Source organism: Cucurbita pepo, chromosome LG11 (assembly GCF_002806865.2).
Source record: "Cucurbita pepo subsp. pepo cultivar mu-cu-16 chromosome LG11, ASM280686v2, whole genome shotgun sequence".
NCBI classification, from domain to species: domain Eukaryota; kingdom Viridiplantae; phylum Streptophyta; class Magnoliopsida; order Cucurbitales; family Cucurbitaceae; genus Cucurbita; species Cucurbita pepo.
In genome coordinates this window covers 8,830,184-8,851,585 of record NC_036648.1, presented here as the reverse complement: position 1 = coordinate 8,851,585, position 21,402 = coordinate 8,830,184, and the positions used below count along the sequence as shown (strand labels likewise).

At 35.6% G+C, this 21,402-nt stretch overlaps 2 protein-coding genes across 2 annotated transcripts; one reads left to right on the top strand and one right to left on the bottom strand.

The window, feature by feature from the left end:
- Positions 1-255: 255 nt before the first annotated feature.
- On the bottom strand, positions 256-14,358 carry LOC111805246 (TBC1 domain family member 15). The gene is made up of 15 exons (XM_023690221.1): positions 14,173-14,358; positions 13,865-14,038; positions 13,692-13,743; positions 13,519-13,626; positions 11,048-11,132; positions 10,132-10,186; positions 9,534-9,932; positions 7,414-7,473; positions 4,828-4,926; positions 4,503-4,613; positions 4,082-4,153; positions 3,865-3,981; positions 2,400-2,549; positions 1,541-1,641; positions 256-767 (listed from the first exon to the last, which is right to left on the bottom strand). The coding sequence occupies exons 1-15, from the start codon at positions 14,233-14,235 to the stop codon at positions 443-445; spliced, it is 1,971 nt and encodes a 656-aa protein (XP_023545989.1). The 5' UTR covers positions 14,236-14,358; the 3' UTR covers positions 256-442.
- Positions 14,359-17,082: 2,724 nt separating this feature from the next.
- Positions 17,083-20,706, top strand: LOC111806006 (nucleotide-sugar uncharacterized transporter 3-like). Its single transcript, XM_023691325.1, has 10 exons — positions 17,083-17,215; positions 17,955-18,031; positions 18,166-18,330; positions 18,413-18,546; positions 18,781-18,911; positions 19,104-19,148; positions 19,220-19,317; positions 20,063-20,170; positions 20,460-20,516; positions 20,609-20,706. Exons 1-10 carry the CDS (start codon positions 17,083-17,085, stop codon positions 20,681-20,683), a joined length of 1,023 nt encoding a protein of 340 aa, XP_023547093.1. The 3' UTR covers positions 20,684-20,706.
- The last annotated feature ends 696 nt before the right edge of the window (positions 20,707-21,402 follow it).

The following is a 21,402-nucleotide window of genomic DNA, read 5'->3' as shown; positions in this document are numbered from 1 at the left end:
TTTGAGCTACTTGTCACTACAATTGGCTACCTAGCAATCAGAACTGCACTTTCAAAAAGCATTTGCTAACAGAAATTTGGAGTCCACACAATTTTACAGCACGGAAGTTGAACACAATCTTCATATTCTAGATATCATTATTTCCAATACAAGTATAAAACAAGGAAAGTGGTAAAATGTTGGGGAACACAGGACGACTTATCCAGTTTAGGTAAAATGCTTTGGTGCATTTCCTTGGGAAAGTTGAATGAACAATAATATGAAAGCCTGCCCATCAGATATCATGGAACATTTATATAATATGATAGATTAATACCACCGGAAATTTTGAAATCCACACTTTCCTACAAAATTAAGCTATTTAACAGATATGCGATTCTCTGTTTTCCAATATATTGGACTACCAGGGCTTGTTAAGCAACAAGGAACGGAATGAATATCTCTACAGGACTTCATCTTGTTGAATGTAATATGAACCATCATCAAGAGGCAATGAGGGAGGGGTTCCAGGAGGGATGTTAGCAGCACCATTCTCTCCCGCACACACACATAAAGCCTCTGCATCCCTGATGGCGGCATCAAGGTCAATGTGACCACTCAATTCATTGATAAACTTCAAGAGTGTGTCGAAGTCCATTTGCTCCCCCATTATCTTGTTACGGTAGCGCTTCAAGATTGCAACACATATGTACAGATGCAGGTGCTCAGACAGATAATGAGTCCACAATACCTCCCATAGATGCATGACCTTTTCGTATTCAAATTCTCTGTATGTGAACAAGGAACATATTAGCAAGATAATTAAGAGAAAGAACACACGAGAAACTAATTCACTACCAATAGAAGTGTTTTCCCACAAAATGAGATATAGAACTATTAAAATGATAATACAACACCTGCACATGGTACAACTCAAAGAAATTTTAGAAGTATGAAATTAGCCCATGATACAAAGTGGTGGCTTGGCCTTCCCTAAGAAGGATGTCAGCTAAATCACGAGCAGAGAATTTGTAGCATGAGATTCAGTTAAATCTGATAAATCGAATATATTTAAGATGCTGACATTCAGGGGTAGTTTAATCAAGTAAGAATAGGCCCTGTCCGTTTCCATTCTATGAATTGCCTACAGAATGTTGCCGACTAAAAAAAAAACTCCTTAGGGGTCTGGAATCTATCTCTTATTACAAATACCATTATGCTCTTTGATCAAATATTTTCAAATTCTTCAAACGAAGAATGGAGAATAGAGAAGAAACTTTTTAACAAAAATGTTGTCAAACTTGGTTTTCTAAGTACTACTGGGACAATTCTTTAACCAAACTATGCAATCACTTCTTGGCACGTCAGGCAGGATGGCCTGTTAGGGCCAACTAAACAGATGCTGGACAGATACTAATGGCAGGCAAACAACAAATGTGAGGATAGTGGAGATATAACTGTACAACGATTTAGAAAAAAACTGATCCGGGTAAGAATATAACCAAGTTTCCCGTCTAAAAAGGAAAAATAAAAAAGTAAACATAGGTGATATGAGCCTGACCTTTTGAACTGTATGAGAACCCAGCGGAAGCAAAAGAAATAATTCAAGCAATCATGCTGGCTGAAGTAGTTATGCAATGGGGTATCTAACAACTCTACCAGCTGCCAAAGACATAGCAGAAGGAATTAGGAAAGAAAATGACAAAATTTAAACATATCGTTGCATTGTAAAAAAAAAATAAAAAAAACTATTAACATTTCTTATTAAATAAAGTCAAATATTCGTAAATAAAATTTTGAAAATAAATAATGAACAATGAATAAATTATGTAATGAAGCTTTATTCAGAAGATGAAATGTTAATGCTACATAAAAAAGAGAAGATTCTTATGCTTATTTTATTGTTTTTCTATTTCATTTACAACAACATGACCAACTATTGAGCAATAAAAAATCTCATAAAGACTAAAAACTCAATGTGTTTTTACAGAAACCAAGAAAGTTCCAATAAAATAAAATAAAAAGTAATGAAAAGGGAGATCCAGATAAGCGAAAGAAATCTCAAACAAGAAGATTAAAAGAGCTCTTCCATTGACATAAACATTTGACAACGTATAAAAACAAAAGGAGGGCATCAAAACATACACCAAGGGCTACACATCGTGTTGTCTCAACTTCCTTTATCGACAACAAATAAAAACGCATGCACATTTCTCCACTAAAACCATGTACCAACAGGAAACCGTTTACTTAAAATTTAAATAACAAATAAAAATCAAGAAACTTTATTTATTTGTTTGTTTTGATGAAAACCAAGCAACTTTATAGCGCAATATTTTTCCTAACCATTATATATATAGACAGCGTGAATGCAATTTGCATGCGCATGCAATGAAGTACACGTAGGGGGAGGTGGGAACCTTGGAAATTGCAAAAAGTTGACAATGCATGCCAGTCTGATCACGATTAAAATTTGGTCCAAGGCGTTCCATTAGAGCAACAAAACACCAAAATGACTCCGACTCATCACCCAGAACGAACAATATTGGTGAAAGAAAATCACTCATACCCTGTAAATTATCACTGTAAAATCAGCAACAGTTCAAAGTAGTTGAACCAATGGAATTTGATCTGTGGCCATTTGATTTAACAAAAGCTTTGGACATGGAAATTGACACAGTACTACAGAATAATTCGCCAAAGCAATTTTAATACATGAAAAAAGGTGCAAAAAAAAAACACAACTAAAACAAGCTTCCATCTTCCTGGTGTATACAAAACTGAAAAAAAATCTCTTCAAATGTCAATAAATAAAAATGATATAACTTCCATACATTACAATTTGATGATCGTTGTTAAATGGACAACATAAACAAGTCTTACATATTAATTCCAGGATAAACGATTCAAAATAAAATATACAAAGGTTGAATAGGTCCATTTAAAAAGTCTGATAGAACTTTTGCATACCAAAGAACGATAACCACTTTTGGGTACTATGAGAAGAGTCTTAAACCAAGATACCCTTGTTGTAAGATCCCATTTTATTTTCCAGTTAACAAAAACACAATGTATTCCAAGTATAATGAAAAACCCAGTTAAAAGACATGGAAGGTAGAAATTTAGAACATCAAGGTTTGTGAAATTTATTTGAATTCTGTTGAGTACTTTCCATTTCAAGGTTCCTAAGAATTCCAGTGCATGAAATCCAGAAGTTACCATTTCCACTGTTTCATTCTTTTCTTTATATTTGATCTAGTTCCTAAGACGATGCAACTGTTTGACTTTATAACTTACACCTCCATCTAGGAAGTTTAATTCTCTATTTCACACATGTACTTGCGACAATGCCAATGCCCTTAGACAGGACTATTAATAAATAATACGTCCTCTAGCTCTCTAACTGGCTTAAGAAAATCAGCTCTAAGAAATGCGAAATAACAGCATAAAGAAGCCTGCAAACAATAGCAGCCAACAAGAGAAAGCAACAAAAACAAGTTCACTCCAACACCAGCTCTAACCTACTTTTGCATATGATATAATAACCTTTCCTCTACATTTTATCAGAATTCTCGGAACTAGGTATCAGAATAGTCTTAGTCTCCTAGACATCACATATTTATAGCCACATAGATGATAGAATTTAGGAAGCACCTAAACTTCAAAAATCCTAGTTATATCCTTGCCAACATTTAGAATTCAGACCTAGATCTAACGACTTCATATGCAGACATATTACAGTTAGGCAGCACAAGCAATGTGAACTTGAAATTTAAACTCTTCCTTAAACCCTAGTAGTTTGGTTCAAGGAAAAGGTAAGTTCAAGCACAAGTAATGTCCTTGATGCCTGAACTATAACTATAAGGCAAAGGGAAAAAGAAATACCTGACAGTATCCAAGATCGAAATTATAAAATGAGTAGGTCAATAAAATATCGTGAAGAAGCTTCACATTAGGGTTTTCATCCCCATCAAAGAAAGAAAGTGATCGGTCTGTCCTCACCTTGGGAAAAGATTAAAAAGAAATACTTAGAAATGGAAAAAATCAAATTTAATTAATAACCAATTAAGAAAAACAAAGTATATCAATTTAATACACCTACCACATCTTTTTCAATAAGGCCTTTCCTCTCTTTAAATTTTGTAAATCTTTTTGCCTGCTCCGGGGAAATACTCTGCAAGAAAAAGAAATATAGTACAGAGATACACTTCACTTAGCGGGTCAAGGGAGAAAGGATAATTTCTTTATTTTACAANTTTTTTTTTTTTTTTTTTTTTTTTTTTTTTTTTTTTTTTTTTTTTTTTTTTTTTCTGTAATCTCTATGGATAAATTTTACCCGTTTGTACATTTCATTTAATCATTGAAATTGGATATGTACTTTATTTTGGGATAATTGAAACTGTGGTGATAAGATCGTTCACAAACGACTGCTCTGAAGAATACAGTTATCAATTTCATGTAGCCTTCTAGCTTCAGTAGAAAACGAAAAGAAAAAAGAAATAAGGAGAGGGTTTATCATAAACCTGCCACTGGTTCTTTATTGTCAAATACTCGGATCTTTTCATGGATTGAAGATATTCCCTCTCAGCATACGTGGAATCATAAGCGTGGTATCCCAACAAGAAAGCCCATACCTATATTTTATTTATATTATTGACAAGAAACAAAAGCTTCATTTAAAAGATTATAATTAAAAGAAAGAAATAAAGAAAAATAAACGGAGGACTATGAAGTCCTTCAAAAAGTTGATCATAGACCAAATTCAATTAACTGTAATTAGAAAGAAAAAATTACAAAGAAGAATATACTCGTTGATACAGAACTTCACTACCTTCATAGAAGACATACCTCTTTACGTAGATTATGCTCTACACCCCCATAAAAGATTCTCTTTCTCAAGGATTTTGAATCCAGAACTCGTCCCTCAGCATCCAAGAAAGTGGCCCACTAAAAATAAAAAACCATGTATGGTCAAACATATATCCTGTTGCAAGTACATGGATGCAATATAATCTCTGTTTTTTTTCTAATATATATATATAAGAAACTGAACTTTCAAGAGAAATGAAAGAATGTAACCCAGACAAACAAAAAAACAAGTCCATCAACAAAAGCCCCAAACTAATTACAAATACAAACCCCAGTCCAAAAGAATGTGATCAAGTTGGAAATTACAAAAAGTTAGATTGACGCCCAAGGAGACAAGTTACAACTACCCAACTACCAAAGCTCCTCATCAGACCTCTCAAACGCTATTCTACTATTCCTATCCAGCTAAATGCCTCACAAAATGATGAGAAAAGCCTGCCACAAAACTTTCTCTCCGTTACAAAAAAGGAGAGTTTAGGAGCATCCTCAATCATGGAACAACACCTTCTCTTCCGGTCCATATCCACCCACAAAGGTTCTAAAAAACTAACTCCAAAGGGTGAAACAAACGAAAAATCTTATAGAAGATGGTCCTCAAAATTAACCGAACACTCCAATTTCTTAAGCTCCTTATCCTTCTTTTCCCTCCCGTTTTAGATTCACTAGTAGTCCAATTTTTCAATTGGGCCAAAAGACAATCAACTTTCGGACTAGGTTCACCTCCACAAGGGAACTCTGGAAGAAATGATGGAATTAGGCACCGGGAGGTACCAACTGTTGGCACTATTTGCATTCACCGCTAGCATGAAACAAAAGGATGATCACTGCCCAAGGAAACCCTAGTTGAACAGAACCCCAATGGAAGAAGGTACGTGAATAGGAACTCTCACACCCACCTCATCCGCTAACAACTAAACTACTCCACCTCTACCCTCAACCCAAGGCCAAGTTGCTTGCACTGAGCTAGAATCCCCTCCAAGCTCATCACATGAGAAGGCAAAGCACTTCTAGAAAGTGGGAAAGGGTTGGGAAAAAAAGGATAAAAGGGATGAGGTAAGTATCCAAAGGAGCTCCACCCCCACGAATAACTTCAATCCTGACCTTTTTAACCTCAGAAAGGAAGGAGAAAATTAAAAAGAAGAAGAGGTGCATACACTAATAGCAGGGCCTTTCAAGAACACCCCTAGAATTGGATAGGAAGAAATCTCAACAATCAAACTCAACTCGTTGTATCCCCTGCTCAAACTGGTAACAACAATAGCCAAGGGATCCCTTAAAGGTATATTGTTGAGCATCCCAGTCTTTTTTAGCTTTTCGATCGAGTGATGATCCACTACCAAACTTGAACCTTCCTCCTCAAATGTTGGAGCAATATTACGGGGCTCTTGACACTTCAAAATTGGGAAGGATAAGGACTCATCCTCCTAATACCTCCTTATCAAAGGGTTGTAGTCTTCTATTCAGGTGAACCATGTCGACAAATCACTACTTTTGCCACTGTCAAGAAAGCCAATCTCACCGTTGAATCTACTTGAATCACCTCCCCCTCTGCCTATTCTACACCTCAAAACAAGCCTAATTTTTCTCTTAGAGGAGGACCATTTACACTCTGAAAAAGTCCACTACAAGTGGCCCCTTCTTAAAAAATCTTTCATAGTACCCTCTCGGTTCTCTTAAAGGTCTTCACAATGGGATCTTAAAACATTAACAACCTCCAATTTGCAAACGGTTTCTCATATTCTCCACAGACCAAAGGAAATCTCGATAAACTTGCTAGAGTAATTAACCTTCTCAAACTAATCTCCACCTCAAGGCCCAAGCTAAACCCTATCTAAATCTACAATAGTATGACTTATTATTACTATTTTTGTGGGGGCACCAACAGCCCAATAAGCAAGCAATATTATTATTTATTATGATGCACAGGAGCAGGCATTGAGTTTGAGTTGCATCACTGGCTGCTGGCCACTTCGTTATTTAGAAATGTTGATAGGAGGTAGTCAATTGGTAGAAAAGAGGATTATGCATAGGCTAACAAAATTGAATCGTCCTTTTTTTTTTTCAAATGAACAAAAATTTTCTCTGCCTAAATGAATTTTAATCTAATGTAAGAGATTTCTTTCAAATTTCAATTCTTTTTTTAAAAAAGAGAGATATAATTTCTAGCTGAATGCAGCAGTCAGATAACCTTTTGAGCCTTGGTAAGATAAACAGAAATCATACTCAGAATTCGGTCAGTTTTGGGACAATAATGATTATAGCCTCCGCTGGAGTTGGAGTCCTGTCTGTAAAAAGTTCGGTAATTATTCCTTCCTACAACTGTTCTGAACTAAAAACCTTCTCATAACTTCATTCGACCTTGGGGAACTCCCCATTTTGTATGTTTCATTCCCAATGAGATTTGTCTCTATGAAACATGATGATAAGTGTATTATTAACTCATCTTCAGAGGATTGAGGACGGTCTGAGTGATTTTAACAAGACCACAAAATGAAACATGATCTTAATTCTATTACTATCTCAACTTCAACAAAGAAATAAAGAAAGAATGAAAAATATATTTACCTCTTCAGATCCCAGAGGAGGTTGTCGAGGCTTTCCCCACACTAGGGTCATTTTATCAAACTGCCAAAGGAATAAAAAGCTTGTGATTCTAGATGCATAATATAATAATATTTAATCCTAAAGTCACTCTAAACTATAAATAATTAAATGAAAGCAATAACATTTGCTCATAGTTGCATATGTTTATAGTAACTTAACTATCTTAACTATCTTAACTATTTCACTATTTGATGAGGTACAGAACTCAAACTAGAATAAAAACAAGGCGATTGCAGCAACACCATAATCTCATAACTAATTACTGGTGTCCAGAGTAAGTTAACTAAATCCACAAGACAAACTTGACCTTATAACACCTGAGATCATCTCGACAAAAAAAATGAATGAAATAAAATAGCTGAGATCAAAAACCTTATAAAATATCGTGACTCTATGAAGGAAACTTGACAAGGTGACCAAAAATAAAACTCAGAAAGTATAGATTTTCTTACTGTTAATCATAATTCCTTATATCCTATCCAGAANAAAAAAAAAAAAAAAAAAAAAAAAAAACACATTGGTAAAAGACTATGATTTTATACACTTCTCAAATGGTTAGAAAACCTGCATCCTGGCATTATGTGAGAATCCCTCCATAATGACCATTTATGTTTTGAGGCATTAAATTGGAATTAATAAACCCTGCTCCGTAAAGATATAGTTTTTTTTAACAATCATGTCAGGAGGTATTAAAAGAGGTTTTGTGCATCATTTTATATTTGTTGTCCCTTCCATCTTTTTAACGTCAAATTGACTCGAAATTCGAGCTTAGTTTGTTTGAAAGCAGATAGTTGCTCGGTTGCAACATGTTGGGAAGCTTATCTGCTCATAATTGACTAGCTCAACAGTTCGCACATAGATTGTAAGCCTCCTCCCGATTATTCTTCATCACATGCGAATTTTAAAAATAATGTGTCCCCTACATGTCTGTGTCCTACATTTTTTAAAAATGGATGTGTCGTCATGTCCATGTATGTGCTTAGTCTCCAACCACCCTAAGAGCTTGGGGAATTGGTTGAAGGAATGTAGTATAAGAGGGGATAGCTCCAACTTATGGAAGCATCCTACTCACACACAATGCTTCTCTTGTTTGTAAGCATTGGGAGAAGAAAAATTGGGAAATTCTCCTTTCGCCATTGTGTGGTGTTATTGTGCAAGTGGGTTACGTCCTTTTTTTTAAGTTCGTCTTGAGAGTCCTAGGCAAGTAGTAGGCTGACTAAGGGTAAGCCTCTAAGGTCTTACAGAGGACAAAAATTTAGTGGTGAGTTTTTGCCCATGACACTACGTGCTGACCATGTCATACTCATGACCGTGGAGTGCTGACCACCTTCCAGCATTTCCCAAAGGTATGCTCGCACACACCTTAGTTCCCACTTTGTATGCTCACCTCGGCATGATCCAAACCTCGCCATGTTTCGCATTTCGCAAAACGCCCTTGTGACATGCACCATTTGTTATATCCCTCCCACGACTAGCATGAGTTCCAATGTCATTTACTTGGATAAATCTAATTGCAAATGCACCTAAAAGTAGTTAATTAATTTCTTTGAGAAATCTCACATGTAGGACTTTACACAAATAATATAATTTAGAAGAGACTTCCCCACCTCGCTTTCTCTCTAGATTGGTACTACCTATGCAACAAAGAACAAGTGCAATACAACTTGTTTTCTAGCCTGCCAACAATTATAAAGGGAAGGCCACCAAATTGCTAATAACATGCAAAGGTAGTATTCACAAAATAGTTGTCCTTGTGGTTTGAACACCACCATGCATCGTACGCTACAAACAAAAATCGAATCAATATTTGATTCTAAAGCATCTTATAAAAAATCTTCAGATTTCTATATTTCCAAGTTTTCCAAAGAAGAGCTCAAACCTAGTGGGTTCTAAAGGATGTTAGCTTTTCCTTTGAACCTCGTACCTAAAAGAATTTCCACAAGCCAATACCCACCCACCTTGGAAAGCAACTAGATAGCTACATTCTGATAAAAGGAACCTGATCCTTTACATTCTACCACACACAGAAGAAAAAAGAGAAAAGTTCAAATGAAATTACAGTTGAAACAAATTCTCCTCACCTGAATAGGATCTTCGACAACAGGACTGACATTAGGAACTTTTTCTAAACCATTGGATGGTCTTTGAGGTGAATCAACAGAAGATTGATCTTGGATTCTCATCTCTGGAGCACTAAATCCATTGTTATGATTTTCACGAAATAGTTGTGAAGTTGTTTCTCGTGCAAATTTGGTGACAAGAGAAAATTTTTCCAGAATTTGTATTGGGAGGTCACGTGCTGGATCATGAAACTTTGGTCTTTGCTTACCACTGTACCGTGAAATTCGGGATCCTTCATCATAAAAATCTTCACCAGCCCTCTTGTCTGCACTTGATGGAGACTCATCAAGTGAAATGGATGAAACTGGTCCACTGGCTATCGGACCAGTCCTTGGCAGCTCCAAAGAAGACAAAGTTCTCTACAGATGAAAGCAAATTGGATCAGTATACTTGGATGATTAGAACGTAAAGAACTAATATAAAGAAGAAAATGCCATTAAATTTGAAAACTTGAAGAGAACAAAAAGATAGGACCCATATATACTTAGAAATGAAAAGGATATGAATAAACGGCAAACAACCATGGAAATTGTCAATAGATGAGAAAGATACGAGTACCTGAAGAGGATTCTGAAAATCATTCACAAGGAACGTATTTGAATCTTCTTCAGACCTGCATATGTGCTGAAAATTAGAAAACTTGCAAAATAGGATCCGACTAAGAGTACAAAGTTAATTTAATCATAAAGAATCTCGAAGTGAAACCAAGAAGTAGAGGAGATTAATACTAAACTACATATTTTAAAAAACATTTACACTCCAACCAGCGAAAAGGAAAAAAAAAAAACAAAGGAGCGTATAGAAAATAACATGCAAGATACTTTTACATAAATAAAGCTTTCACTGGAAAAGTTTCTGATGGTGGCCTCCTCCTGCCCATCTCCTCTATCTACTCTCCCCTAAAATTCTCTTCCATTTTGTCGAAAACACTTTTCCTTAGACCTTCAAGATGTGAGCTTTGTAGGAAGACATGAAAAACAAGACCACCAATTCATAATTGTCATCACAACAGCAAGAGTTGGAGACTCGTATTACATAGTTTCAACCAGTCTTTGATTATCCAAGGAGCAGCAAAGGAGCTTTTTTTCAATCAATGGGATAGTTTTTCTAATTGTCCAAGGGCTTAGGTGTCAGAAAAATGCATAACTCTCCTTTAACCCTCCCGTGAATTTTTCCCAGTTAATCAAATGCTAATCAACCAAAAACACACACCAATTGGCATCCGTGCATAGGTTATCTGCTGTATGAAATCCTGGATGCCTAGTTCTTTAACCTTCTCGTAACTTTTTCAGTGTTAATCCAATGCTAAATATCTAAAAACAAGCACCAATATGCATACATGCAAATGTTATATTTGTCTGAACTCTTAGTTTTATAGCTTCATAAGTGCCATATTCCTGCTGCGTTTTTTTCCCCTTTTTCTAAGAGGATAAATGAAAGAAAGAAATTAATGGTACAAATTACAAGAACAAACCTCACAAGAAAAACATGTTGCTTTACAGTAGCAAGAAACTCCCGAACTCCTCCATTGTAAAAATAAAGAGGTGGAAACGCAAGTCCTGCAAATCATTCCAACCATGAGCAGATAGAATTATAACATGATGAGAGATTTGGGACACAAAAGATGAGATGTGATTAACAATTAGGTATAACATGTAATAGTAGCAGCATGATTCATTTACTGAAAGAACATTCAAGACTGCAGCATAAGAAAACTTTATGGAAAATTCTAACTAAGCCAATTTAAGAAACATAAAGAAACTCCATTGACAGTACAATTCTATTTTGAAATAAACCGAATAATATACTTTTTAGTTTGTCCACAAAAAAACATTGTTATATGAAATGGAATATCATTACAGAAATGGTTATATGAATCTATCTGACATTTTGTTGAGTAGATCCATCAATACCTTTCTCTAGAACCATTCTTTTAGTTGGAAAAAAAAAATGCTAAATCTACAAGATGATCCCTATTCTTTTAGTTTTTTGGAGAAGAAATAAGAATTGTCATGGTTACATGTTTTGAAATAAATTATCATTAAAGAAATGGTAATATGAATCTATCTGATAATTTGTTCAGTGGATCCACCAAACTCTAGTACCTTTTGTAGAACTATCTAGATTGGGAAAAAAAATGCTAAATACATAGAATGGTCCCTAGTCTTTTGGTTTTGTGGAAAACAAGTAAGAATTTCTCCAATGAATGAAATTTACAAAAAGGAAGAAAGTACTTCCAAAAATCCACAGTGAATTACAAAAGAATTATGTTAAATAGCTATAAGGTTAACCAAATAAAGTAAAAAAATTCTTGTAAACACTTTTGACAAGTTGCAGACAAGGTTCCTCTAGATTCATTTATCCCCCAGCTGTTGTATCCTTAGCAAATTGGATGAAGAGACCAACAGAACGTTTTTTAATGTGTCCTATGGCAAGAGCCTTCTGGATTTCCTTTTGAAAGGACTTTTGGTTGGGGTTCTGTTTTCCAAAATAGCGTGAGAGATTTTCTATCTTTCAATCTTACTGGCATCCTTTCAAGAAAGAGAAGAAGACCCTTTGACTTAACTTAAATGACAAGGAACAAAACTTCCAAGCCCTTCTCCCCTCTATCATATTTTTGTGCATCTTTTTTGGTGTAAAAAGTGTTCACCCTTTAGTAACTATAGTTTATCTTCTTCTCTTATATCCCAATGGGATAGCTTTTTCTTTTTGTATGTTCATCCAATCAATAAAATGATTTCGTTTCATATTAAAAAGGGGTTAGTGAGACTTTAGTCCTTGAAGGATTTTGAGAATTTGCTCCAACTAAAAGAATTAAAGAAAACCGAATCACATCTTGTTCCCCTCTTTCCATAGTCCGTACTCTTACAGGCAAATTTCATTTTTACTGTTAGTATACTAAAATTTCTCAATTAGGTCTTTCCACAAAGAAGTTAAAATTTGTTAACATATAGTTGAAAAATCATTAAATTCTTGCTTTATCGACATATTTAGGCATGTGAAGATGTCACTTGGATACTATTTGACACATAAAATTCAACCTGCCCCTCAGCAAAAACCAACCCAATGATTGACAAAATTCATTTATATCAAGTCACATATCCATGTGGCATAACTGCCTACTAAATATATTTTAACGATAGACGCATCAGTTTTGTGTAAAAAAAAGAAATTAACAAACCTTTTATAAAAATTTCAAATGTAAAAATTTGAGAAGTTTAAACCATTGACCTAAACATTTTGAAAACTCCTAAAATTGTAAAAATTTTCATGTTCTGAAAGCTAGACATTTTGAAAAGACAAGAAAAATTAGTTTGTGAAAACTTTTTACTTCTCCAAACAGATTCAGTTGCAATAATAAACTCAGACTTGCAAAACAATGTGTCTTCCATTCTTAATTTATTCATTTTTTCTGAAGTAAAGCTTCCAAGATATTTTAAGTTACATATTTTTTGCTTCTCCTCTGCAATAAATGATTGGGGTTTCTAGACTTTATTTTCTTCCCTTTTCTTCCTTTTTCTTCCCTTTTCTTCTTTTTTCTTCCTTTTAAGACACAAGAAGAAAGACCTGACGGTAAATGAAGAAATGGAACTAATTGTGGACTTCTATGGAATCTTCTAGTTTTTTTTCTTGAGTTCTTTCTCTTTATAAGTTGAGAATCCATGCTAGAGCTGCTAATCTAGTATTTCATGTCAAAAACTCTGGATAGTAATATTTAGGAAAATATAGATTCACCAAAGTTGATACAGCTGTTTTAGCATAGATAGATAAACATTGAAGCTAGAACAAATATTACTTGAAAAGGCATCTGAGTTTACCGCACCAATTGACAATGTTAGTTCAGGAACACTTTAAACTTGCATCCCAGAGAAACTGGTAATTCGACAATAATATATGAATGGACAGCGCACTTAGAAAAAGGAAGGAAAGCACAAATATGGTTACCTGACGACAATACCACAATAATGTACTGCCAGCCAAATGCTGGAGTATGGCGACGGATAGACCTGACTTCAGTGAACGGCACTGCTCTGATGGTGTAAAGATTCTTATCTACAATTAAGCACACAATCAGTAATACAAATTTCGATTTCGATTACAATTCCAAAGCCAACTACCTCTCTCCGATAATTTTGCATTTGAGTTTTGTCCTTTGTAAGGAATCCACGTCTGCGATTAAATACAACAACACAGATTCCGAGTCAACACAAGGTGCATATCCAGTAATGAACGAAAATCAAAATACAGATTTCTGTATCCAAATCAAGAAGTACCGATCAGACATGCTTACAATGAACAGACACGATCCTTGCTTGATCAACCTCAATCTTCCACTAATCCTTTCAGATGCAAACTGCGTAGGATGAATTGTCACATTTTCTTTAGAATAAACAACTTCCGTTTCTTCAGGTTCGCTCGATGAGCTTCCTCGACCGCTATCGGTCCGCATAATGCTTCCGGAACCCTAAAATTCAGAAAAACAAAATCAAACCGAGAAATGACACGATCTGATGAATTTAATCCATCGATGCAAAATAATAGAGTGTGGCAGAAGAAATTGAACCGCGAAATGAACAAAAACAATCAATTCCGACATACTTGCTGCTGTGAGGCTGCGTAATCGGCATCGTCAGACAAATCGTGAAGGTCGGTTTCTATCATCGTCGTCGGAGAAGCAGTTGCTATTGCATCGACTTTCAGATAGCGGCTCTGCCTATGGCTCTCGCTATTCTTTGCTTTTCTTCGTTTTGCTTTTCTTCTGGTTTGTTTTCTTTATTTCTTTCTTTTTTTCTTTTTTTTTTTTTCTCGCTTCCTTAGAGGCTAAGGCGTCGTCGGTACCCGGTATGCAATCTTAGAGAGGAGCAGTTTCGATGGGACCCACTTAAACGAGTTTATCTTCGTTTATTATTTTCGATTTTTTTTTTCTTTGACGACTTGCCTATTTGACACGTGTCCTCTACGATTTTTTTTTTTTTTTTACCTCTAAAATAACCTTAATTAATAAATTTACATAATTTACTAATTTAGTCTCCGTATTTATTATTTTTTATTAATTTAGACATGTAATAATTTGTTAATTTTATTTTAAAATCTGTAGCAATTTAATATTTGTAGAAAACAATCTTATGCTTTTTTTGAAAATAAATAAAATTGTTCGGTTGTAAAGTTTAGAGACTAAATTATAATCGCTCAAACCCACTATTAATAGATATTGTCGTCTTTGTGCTCTCCCTCCTAGGCTTTCTCTCCCGTATTTAAAACGTGTATCCTATAGAAAGGTTTCCACACCTTTGTAAATAATGTTTCGTTCTCCTTCTCATCCAATATGGAACCTTACAACCGTTTTTGCTGGCACACTGCCTCGTGTCCACCCCTTTCGTGGGTGGATAGGCACATACTCTGGATCGGAATCGTGGGGAGTACTTCCTGATCATTTCTACAAACTTCAAACTCAATCTCCTCGCTGGCACATTGTGATATGGAATCAACCCAAGGGAAAGTATGGAACGAATTACCTTGATGATCAAGATCAAGAGTAAATAAAACTCGTTTATAAACTCGTGATTCGAATCACTCCACAAGAGGTTTGATCAATACCACCTGAATGACTCTAGGATCCAAGTTCTAAACACAATAATTTACAAAGAAAATCTTAGCTCTAACAAAGCTAAAAAATTAAAATTTTATTGTTTTTTTAATTTCAAAATGTGATGTCTATGATCGAAGAGAATACTTTATATAGTTTTTACAACCTTAACCTATATGACACATAACTCCTAAATTAAATGAGAAATACCCCTAACCTCCATATTGAAATGGCTAGTTAACCGTGGAATACGATAACCTAGGTACGTTATCATAAAACCTTAACTTCTATATGAAAAACAAACAAATATTTAAATTATAATTAAATAGTGCAATGAAACGTGCTTTCATCCTTGGACTAGTGCCATAAATTTAGCTGAGTTCATTAAATGTAACTTATAGTGCATTTAATGCATTTCTTTCATGAAACTCAACTTTGCAAAACATATAAGGAAGGTCTCCAACGTCTTATATAATTTATTGATGAGCTCACCATAGCTTGAATATAAGTGTACAAGATTTGTTGTAGATTCTTGGCTCTCATCTTTGTAAGTGGACCTTGAGATATGAAAATTGCTTAGTTGTGGTTCATATCACATTGCCTAGTGTCCGGCTCTAATATCATTTATTACAAAATTTTATACTGAATGTAAGTTCTAAATTATTACATATAGGCATAAATTGGAACATAATGCTAGTATTAACGGTCTTATAATTATCGGCTATTAAATGTATTTGCTAAAGCATGCTTTTCAGTGATAATTATTATTATTATTATTTTATCTTGTCATTATTGTATTAAAGAAAATTATGAAAGGCATCTTTATCATTATTCAATTATTACTCAATTTTGGGTATATTTGCAAATACAAAAATTAAAATGGCAAGTTAAAAAATATATTATTTTTAATTTAAATTGTCTATAACTACTTCCCATAATATTTCATTTTTTATCTAATAGGTAGGCATCTGACATATATAAAATGTGACACTCGAGTAAATGAAGGAACATGGATGAACTGAGACGATTCTGAATAAAAGCTAACTTTAGGGCATGACTCTGATACCATGTTAGGAATCATGTAACGACTCACGCCCACCGCTAGCAGATAGTGTCCTATTTTGGCTTTTCCTTTCGGGCTTCCCCTTAAGGCTTTAAAACACGTCTGCTAGGGGAAAGTTTCCACACCCTGATAAATGGTAGTTTGTTCTCCCCAACCAATGTGAGACATCACAATCCACCCCCTTCGGGGCCAGCGTCCTCGTTGGCACTCTTTCCTTCCTCCAATCGATGTGGGACCGCCCCTGTGAGACCGCCCCCAAATCCACCCCCTTTGGGGCCAGCGAGAAGGTTGACACATCGTCCGGTGTTTAGCTCTGATACCATTTGCAACGACCCAGGCCCACCGCTAGCAGATATTGTCCTTTTGGGGCTTTCCCTTTCGGACTTCCCCTCGAGGATTTAAAACGCGTCTGCTAGAGGAAGGTTTGTTCCCTTATAAATGGTAGTTTGTTCTCCTCCCCAACCAATGTGGGACATCACAAATCACGACTCTCGACAATGGTATGATATTGTCCACTTTAAATATAAGCTCTCACGACTTTGATTTGGGCTTCCCAAAAAGCCTCAGAACAATAGAGATAATATTATTTGATTATAAACCCACGATCCTTCTCTAAATTAGCGCATCAGAAAACACTTATTAAAAAAGATTAAATAATTCTAAAATAGAAAAATGATTTAAATTTAATTTTGAAAGGAGCAAATATGGAAATACTATTTTTTATATTTAACCAAAGAACAAAGATCCCAAAATTGGAAGGAAAATAAATAAAATGCATGCATTCATGGATTCCACAGACCAAGTGTTGAACGCTTTAAAGACGCCATTTGAGAGGAGCAAGAAAAGAAGTTGAGAAGCCATGGCGTCCGAGAGAGCTGAGACGGCGCTGCTGCCAGTGGTGCAGAAGGATGGAGAAGATGATGACCGGAAAGCTGCATCCGCCATGACTAAGAGAGGAGCTTATGCCGCCGTTTCTTATATGGCTTCTGCTGGTTCGTCTTTCCCCGTCCTACTTAATATTTATCTCATGAATACGATTTCCATATCGTAAACCATCCACTTAAACTTTTAAGTTCCCATATCTCCGAACCCACTAGCCAATTAGAATATTGAATACTGATATGTTTAGATTTACGGTGACCCATCAACTTAAACGTTCGAGTTAGCTAGCTCCTAATTATCAATCATGAACGAATATGTTTTTTTGGAAAGTTCCGACATATCATAAACGACCCACTTAAACTTTTGAATTCATTGGCGATTTAAAAATTTTATATTTAAACCCGATGGGACGATAGAGAGAGCGAGGAAGTCATGGGTCTTGGAAGATGAAAGCCATTTTTAGTGGAATACCATTGTGATAAAAATTCTCGTGTCAGTGTCGAGAAAAAAGTTGAAAAGTTTACTATAAATGTGACGCCCCATGTCTAAGATTCAGAATCTAGATTCGATATCTATGTACCAACATTCATTTGCATCCACCACGACATGATCTGGTTACTTCCACCTCGTTTCTAAGAATGAAAACTATCCTCACAGACCAATACGAGTCCTTCCAGTATGTTTTATTCGACATGATCACTTACTCCGTTTCCAAGAATGAAAACTTAAATGATTATCGAACGGAGCTTAATCTGATAGATTAGATAATGATACCTATGGCCGAGTATATATGTCTTCTTTGCATGAACTAATACCTACCGTGATATTGTGTCGCTAACCACCCTGCAGTTCTGTTGCTCATGTTCAACAAAGCCGCTCTTTCTTCGTACAGGTTTCCCTGTGTCAATGTCATCACTCTTTTTCAGGTAATAGAGTTTTCGTGTCGAGTGAATTAGGGGTTCACGTACCCAAAGAATTCGGGTCCCACTTCCAATTCTCAGAAAGCTTTCATCATTTATTTTCATTCATTTAGCTAATTACACTGGTCGGTTTTCTTCAGATTATATGTTCGTGCTCACTTCTATACGCATTGCGTCATTGGAAGATCATCTCTTTCACGGTAAACGACCCTGAAGGCGTCGGTTCTGGAAGGTCGATAATCTTGGTACCATATAAGACATTGGTTCAAACACTTCCTCTAGCCATATCATATTTGCTTTACATGGTATTGTATCACATGGTATAAGAATATTACCAAAATTAGAACCTTTCCCAAAATGTAATAACGCCGTTTTCCTTGATAAAAGCTTGTGACAATGGAATCCGTTCGTGGGATCAATGTTCCCATGTATACAACGTTGAGGAGAACTACCGTAGCATTTACAATGATTGCTGAGTACGTGTTGACAGGTCAGACCCATTCATCGTTTGTCGTTGCCAGGTAAGCATGTTTGGTGGATATATATTTTTTTTTATTTTGGATTTTATACCATTTTAGTTTAAAATATGTTAAATAATAATCATAATTTTCATATAATTATTTTTAAATTTTATAAAATAAATGTTAATGTAAATAAAAAAAATTAAAATGTTCATGAATCTATTAGATATTTCTTATTTTCTTATATATGGGATGCTAATTCATTCCCTATCTGATAAATCGGGAATTGATCAGCGTGGGGATGATTATACTCGGTGCAATTGTAGCTGGAGCTGGAGATTTGTCATTTGACATCTACGCCTATGGTGTAGTCTTCCTGGCAAATATATCTACCGCTGTATATCTTGCTTCTATCGCTCGTATCGGTAATAATCACTTTTCTTTTTTCGTGAGTGTCGGGATTTGAACGTCTAATCGTTTGGTTAAAGATATGGGGTTTATTCGAAATGAGTTTTTATTATTTTATTTGTACTTAGAAGTCGTTTCTAATGCACCCATTAATAAATTAACGAGCAACTGAGCTATATTTAAATTGGCTTATGATCGATAATTTACAGGGAAATCGAGTGGTCTGAATACGTTTGGCCTCATGTGGTGCAATGGTAAGAGGAAGCTTTTGGATTTTCGGTCGTGTCTTGAGTTGGCTATGAAAATGTTTTCTTTATATTTGTAGGGGTAATATGTGGGCCTTTTTTGCTATTATGGATTACGATCAAGGGAGACATCGAAACGACATTAAATTTTCCTTACATATTTTCCTTTGGCTTCCTGGTATGTGTTCATATCGTCTTGCTCAACTCGATCTAATATTGACTCAACGTTAAACGTTTGATCGATTCAAATTTTGATAATGAGCTAAACCAAAAGTTAGATCATGGGTTAAGTTATTAAAGATTGGACCGACCTGACCAAGACTTAAACAGTGTCTTTAAGTGCATTGGATTTGGGCCAAAACCGAGTTTTGAGCCTGCATTTTTTAGTGTCGGGTCAATCTAACTCGATTAGTAATGAAGGTGATCCCGGGATAACAACAAAAAATACAACAGTTATAAATGACATAAATGGCATGTACCGCTTCTTTTATGTCCAGACATGCAAATATCCAATCTTGTCCGAAAGTCAAAAGTTTAACCGATCCAAACTTTGATAATGAGCTAAGCCAAGAGTTAGGTTATGGGTTTGGTTATTGAAGATGGGATCGATCTGACCAATACTCAAACAGTGTCTTTTGGATTTAGGCCAAAATTGAGTTTTAAGCCTATATTTTTTAGTGTCGGGTCAATCTAACCTAGCCGGTAATGAAGGTGACCCGAGGTAACAACCCATAAAAAAACTACAAGAAGGTTGACCGTCTCTTTCCTCCGCTTCATAAATTTTCGAGATCACCTCAAATAGTTTATGTATAATTCAGTTATAATTGACATGTACGGCTTCTTTTAAGGTCATACATTCAAATCTCGTTGTTGTGTCTGTTACAATTAGTTCTTAATTTCTTACCTCCATTAAATGCTTGCAGCTTGTGATGCTTCTCTCCTGTATAATGGCTTTCTCGATCAACTACTATGTATTTCTAAATACAACTCTCAATTCAGCGCTCACACAAACCGTTTGCGGTAATTTGAAGGTGAGTCGTGCTTAATTTCTACACGTTCTTAAGCTAACACTTAGAATATTTTTGAAATTAGGTACTCCCGAGTTCCTTCTCTATACTAATGATAAGAGAATTTTCACACAAAATACTCTGTTCCCGTTCCAGAGTAAAAAAGTTGAAATTTGTTTAGTTTATGAACGGTTTATTCATTTTTTTTCTTCACGCTTGTATCGGGTCGGTTTGAAATGACTTTTTTGAAAAGTTATTCCAAACTGGCACTAAGAACTCGAGATTCTTAATTTTTGTGCTCGTTCAATAATAGGACGTGTTCACGATTGGGATCGGGTGGTTTCTATTCGGAGGTCTTCCCTACGATTTCGTAAGCCAATCTCTTTAGCTAGAAGTTTTTGTTATGCATTTTTTGGTTCTTTTTTTAACTTGACAAGCTTTCTTTTGGTGGTGTGTTCTTAGCTCAATGTTGTTGGACAGTCACTTGGGTTTATGGGATCTTGCGTATATGCGTATTGCAAGCTCAATGGGAAATAAGAACAAGATTGTGCTCACTTCTGCTTGCTTGTCAGCTGCCAAATTTATTCATGTATTATTAAATTGTTATGGTAATTGTATCATTTACCTTATGAATAAGCTTCATGATTACGTATGATCATGTAAGTGAGATCCACATTGGTTGGAGAGAGAAACGAAACATTCATTATAAGAGCGTGAAAACCTCTTCCTGACATATAGTTTTAAAATTATGAGGTTGATGACGATAGCTAACGGGATAAAACAGACAATATCTATTAGGGGTGGACTTGGGCTGTTTTAAATGGCATGAGAGTCGGACGTCAAGTGGTGTACTAGCGAGGACGTTGGGCCCCTAAGAGGATCGGATTGTGAGATCCCACATTAGTTGGAAAGAAGAATGAAGCATTTCTTATAAGGGCGTGGAAACTTTTCACTGGTGTAACAGGATAAAGCAGACAATATCGGTTATGGGTGGGCTTGGGTTGTTATAAATAGTATGAGAGCCAGACACCAAGCGGTGTACTAGCGAGGACGTTGGGCCCCTAAGAGGGTCGCGGATTGTGAGATCCTACATTAGTTGGAAAGAAGAATGAAACATTCCTTATAAGGGCGTGGAAACCTTTTCACTAGCGTAACTGGATAAAGCAGATAATATTTGTTAGAGGTGGGCTTGAGCTGTTTTAAATGGTATGAGAGCCAGACAACAGGCAGTGTGCTAGCGAGGACGTTAGGCCCCT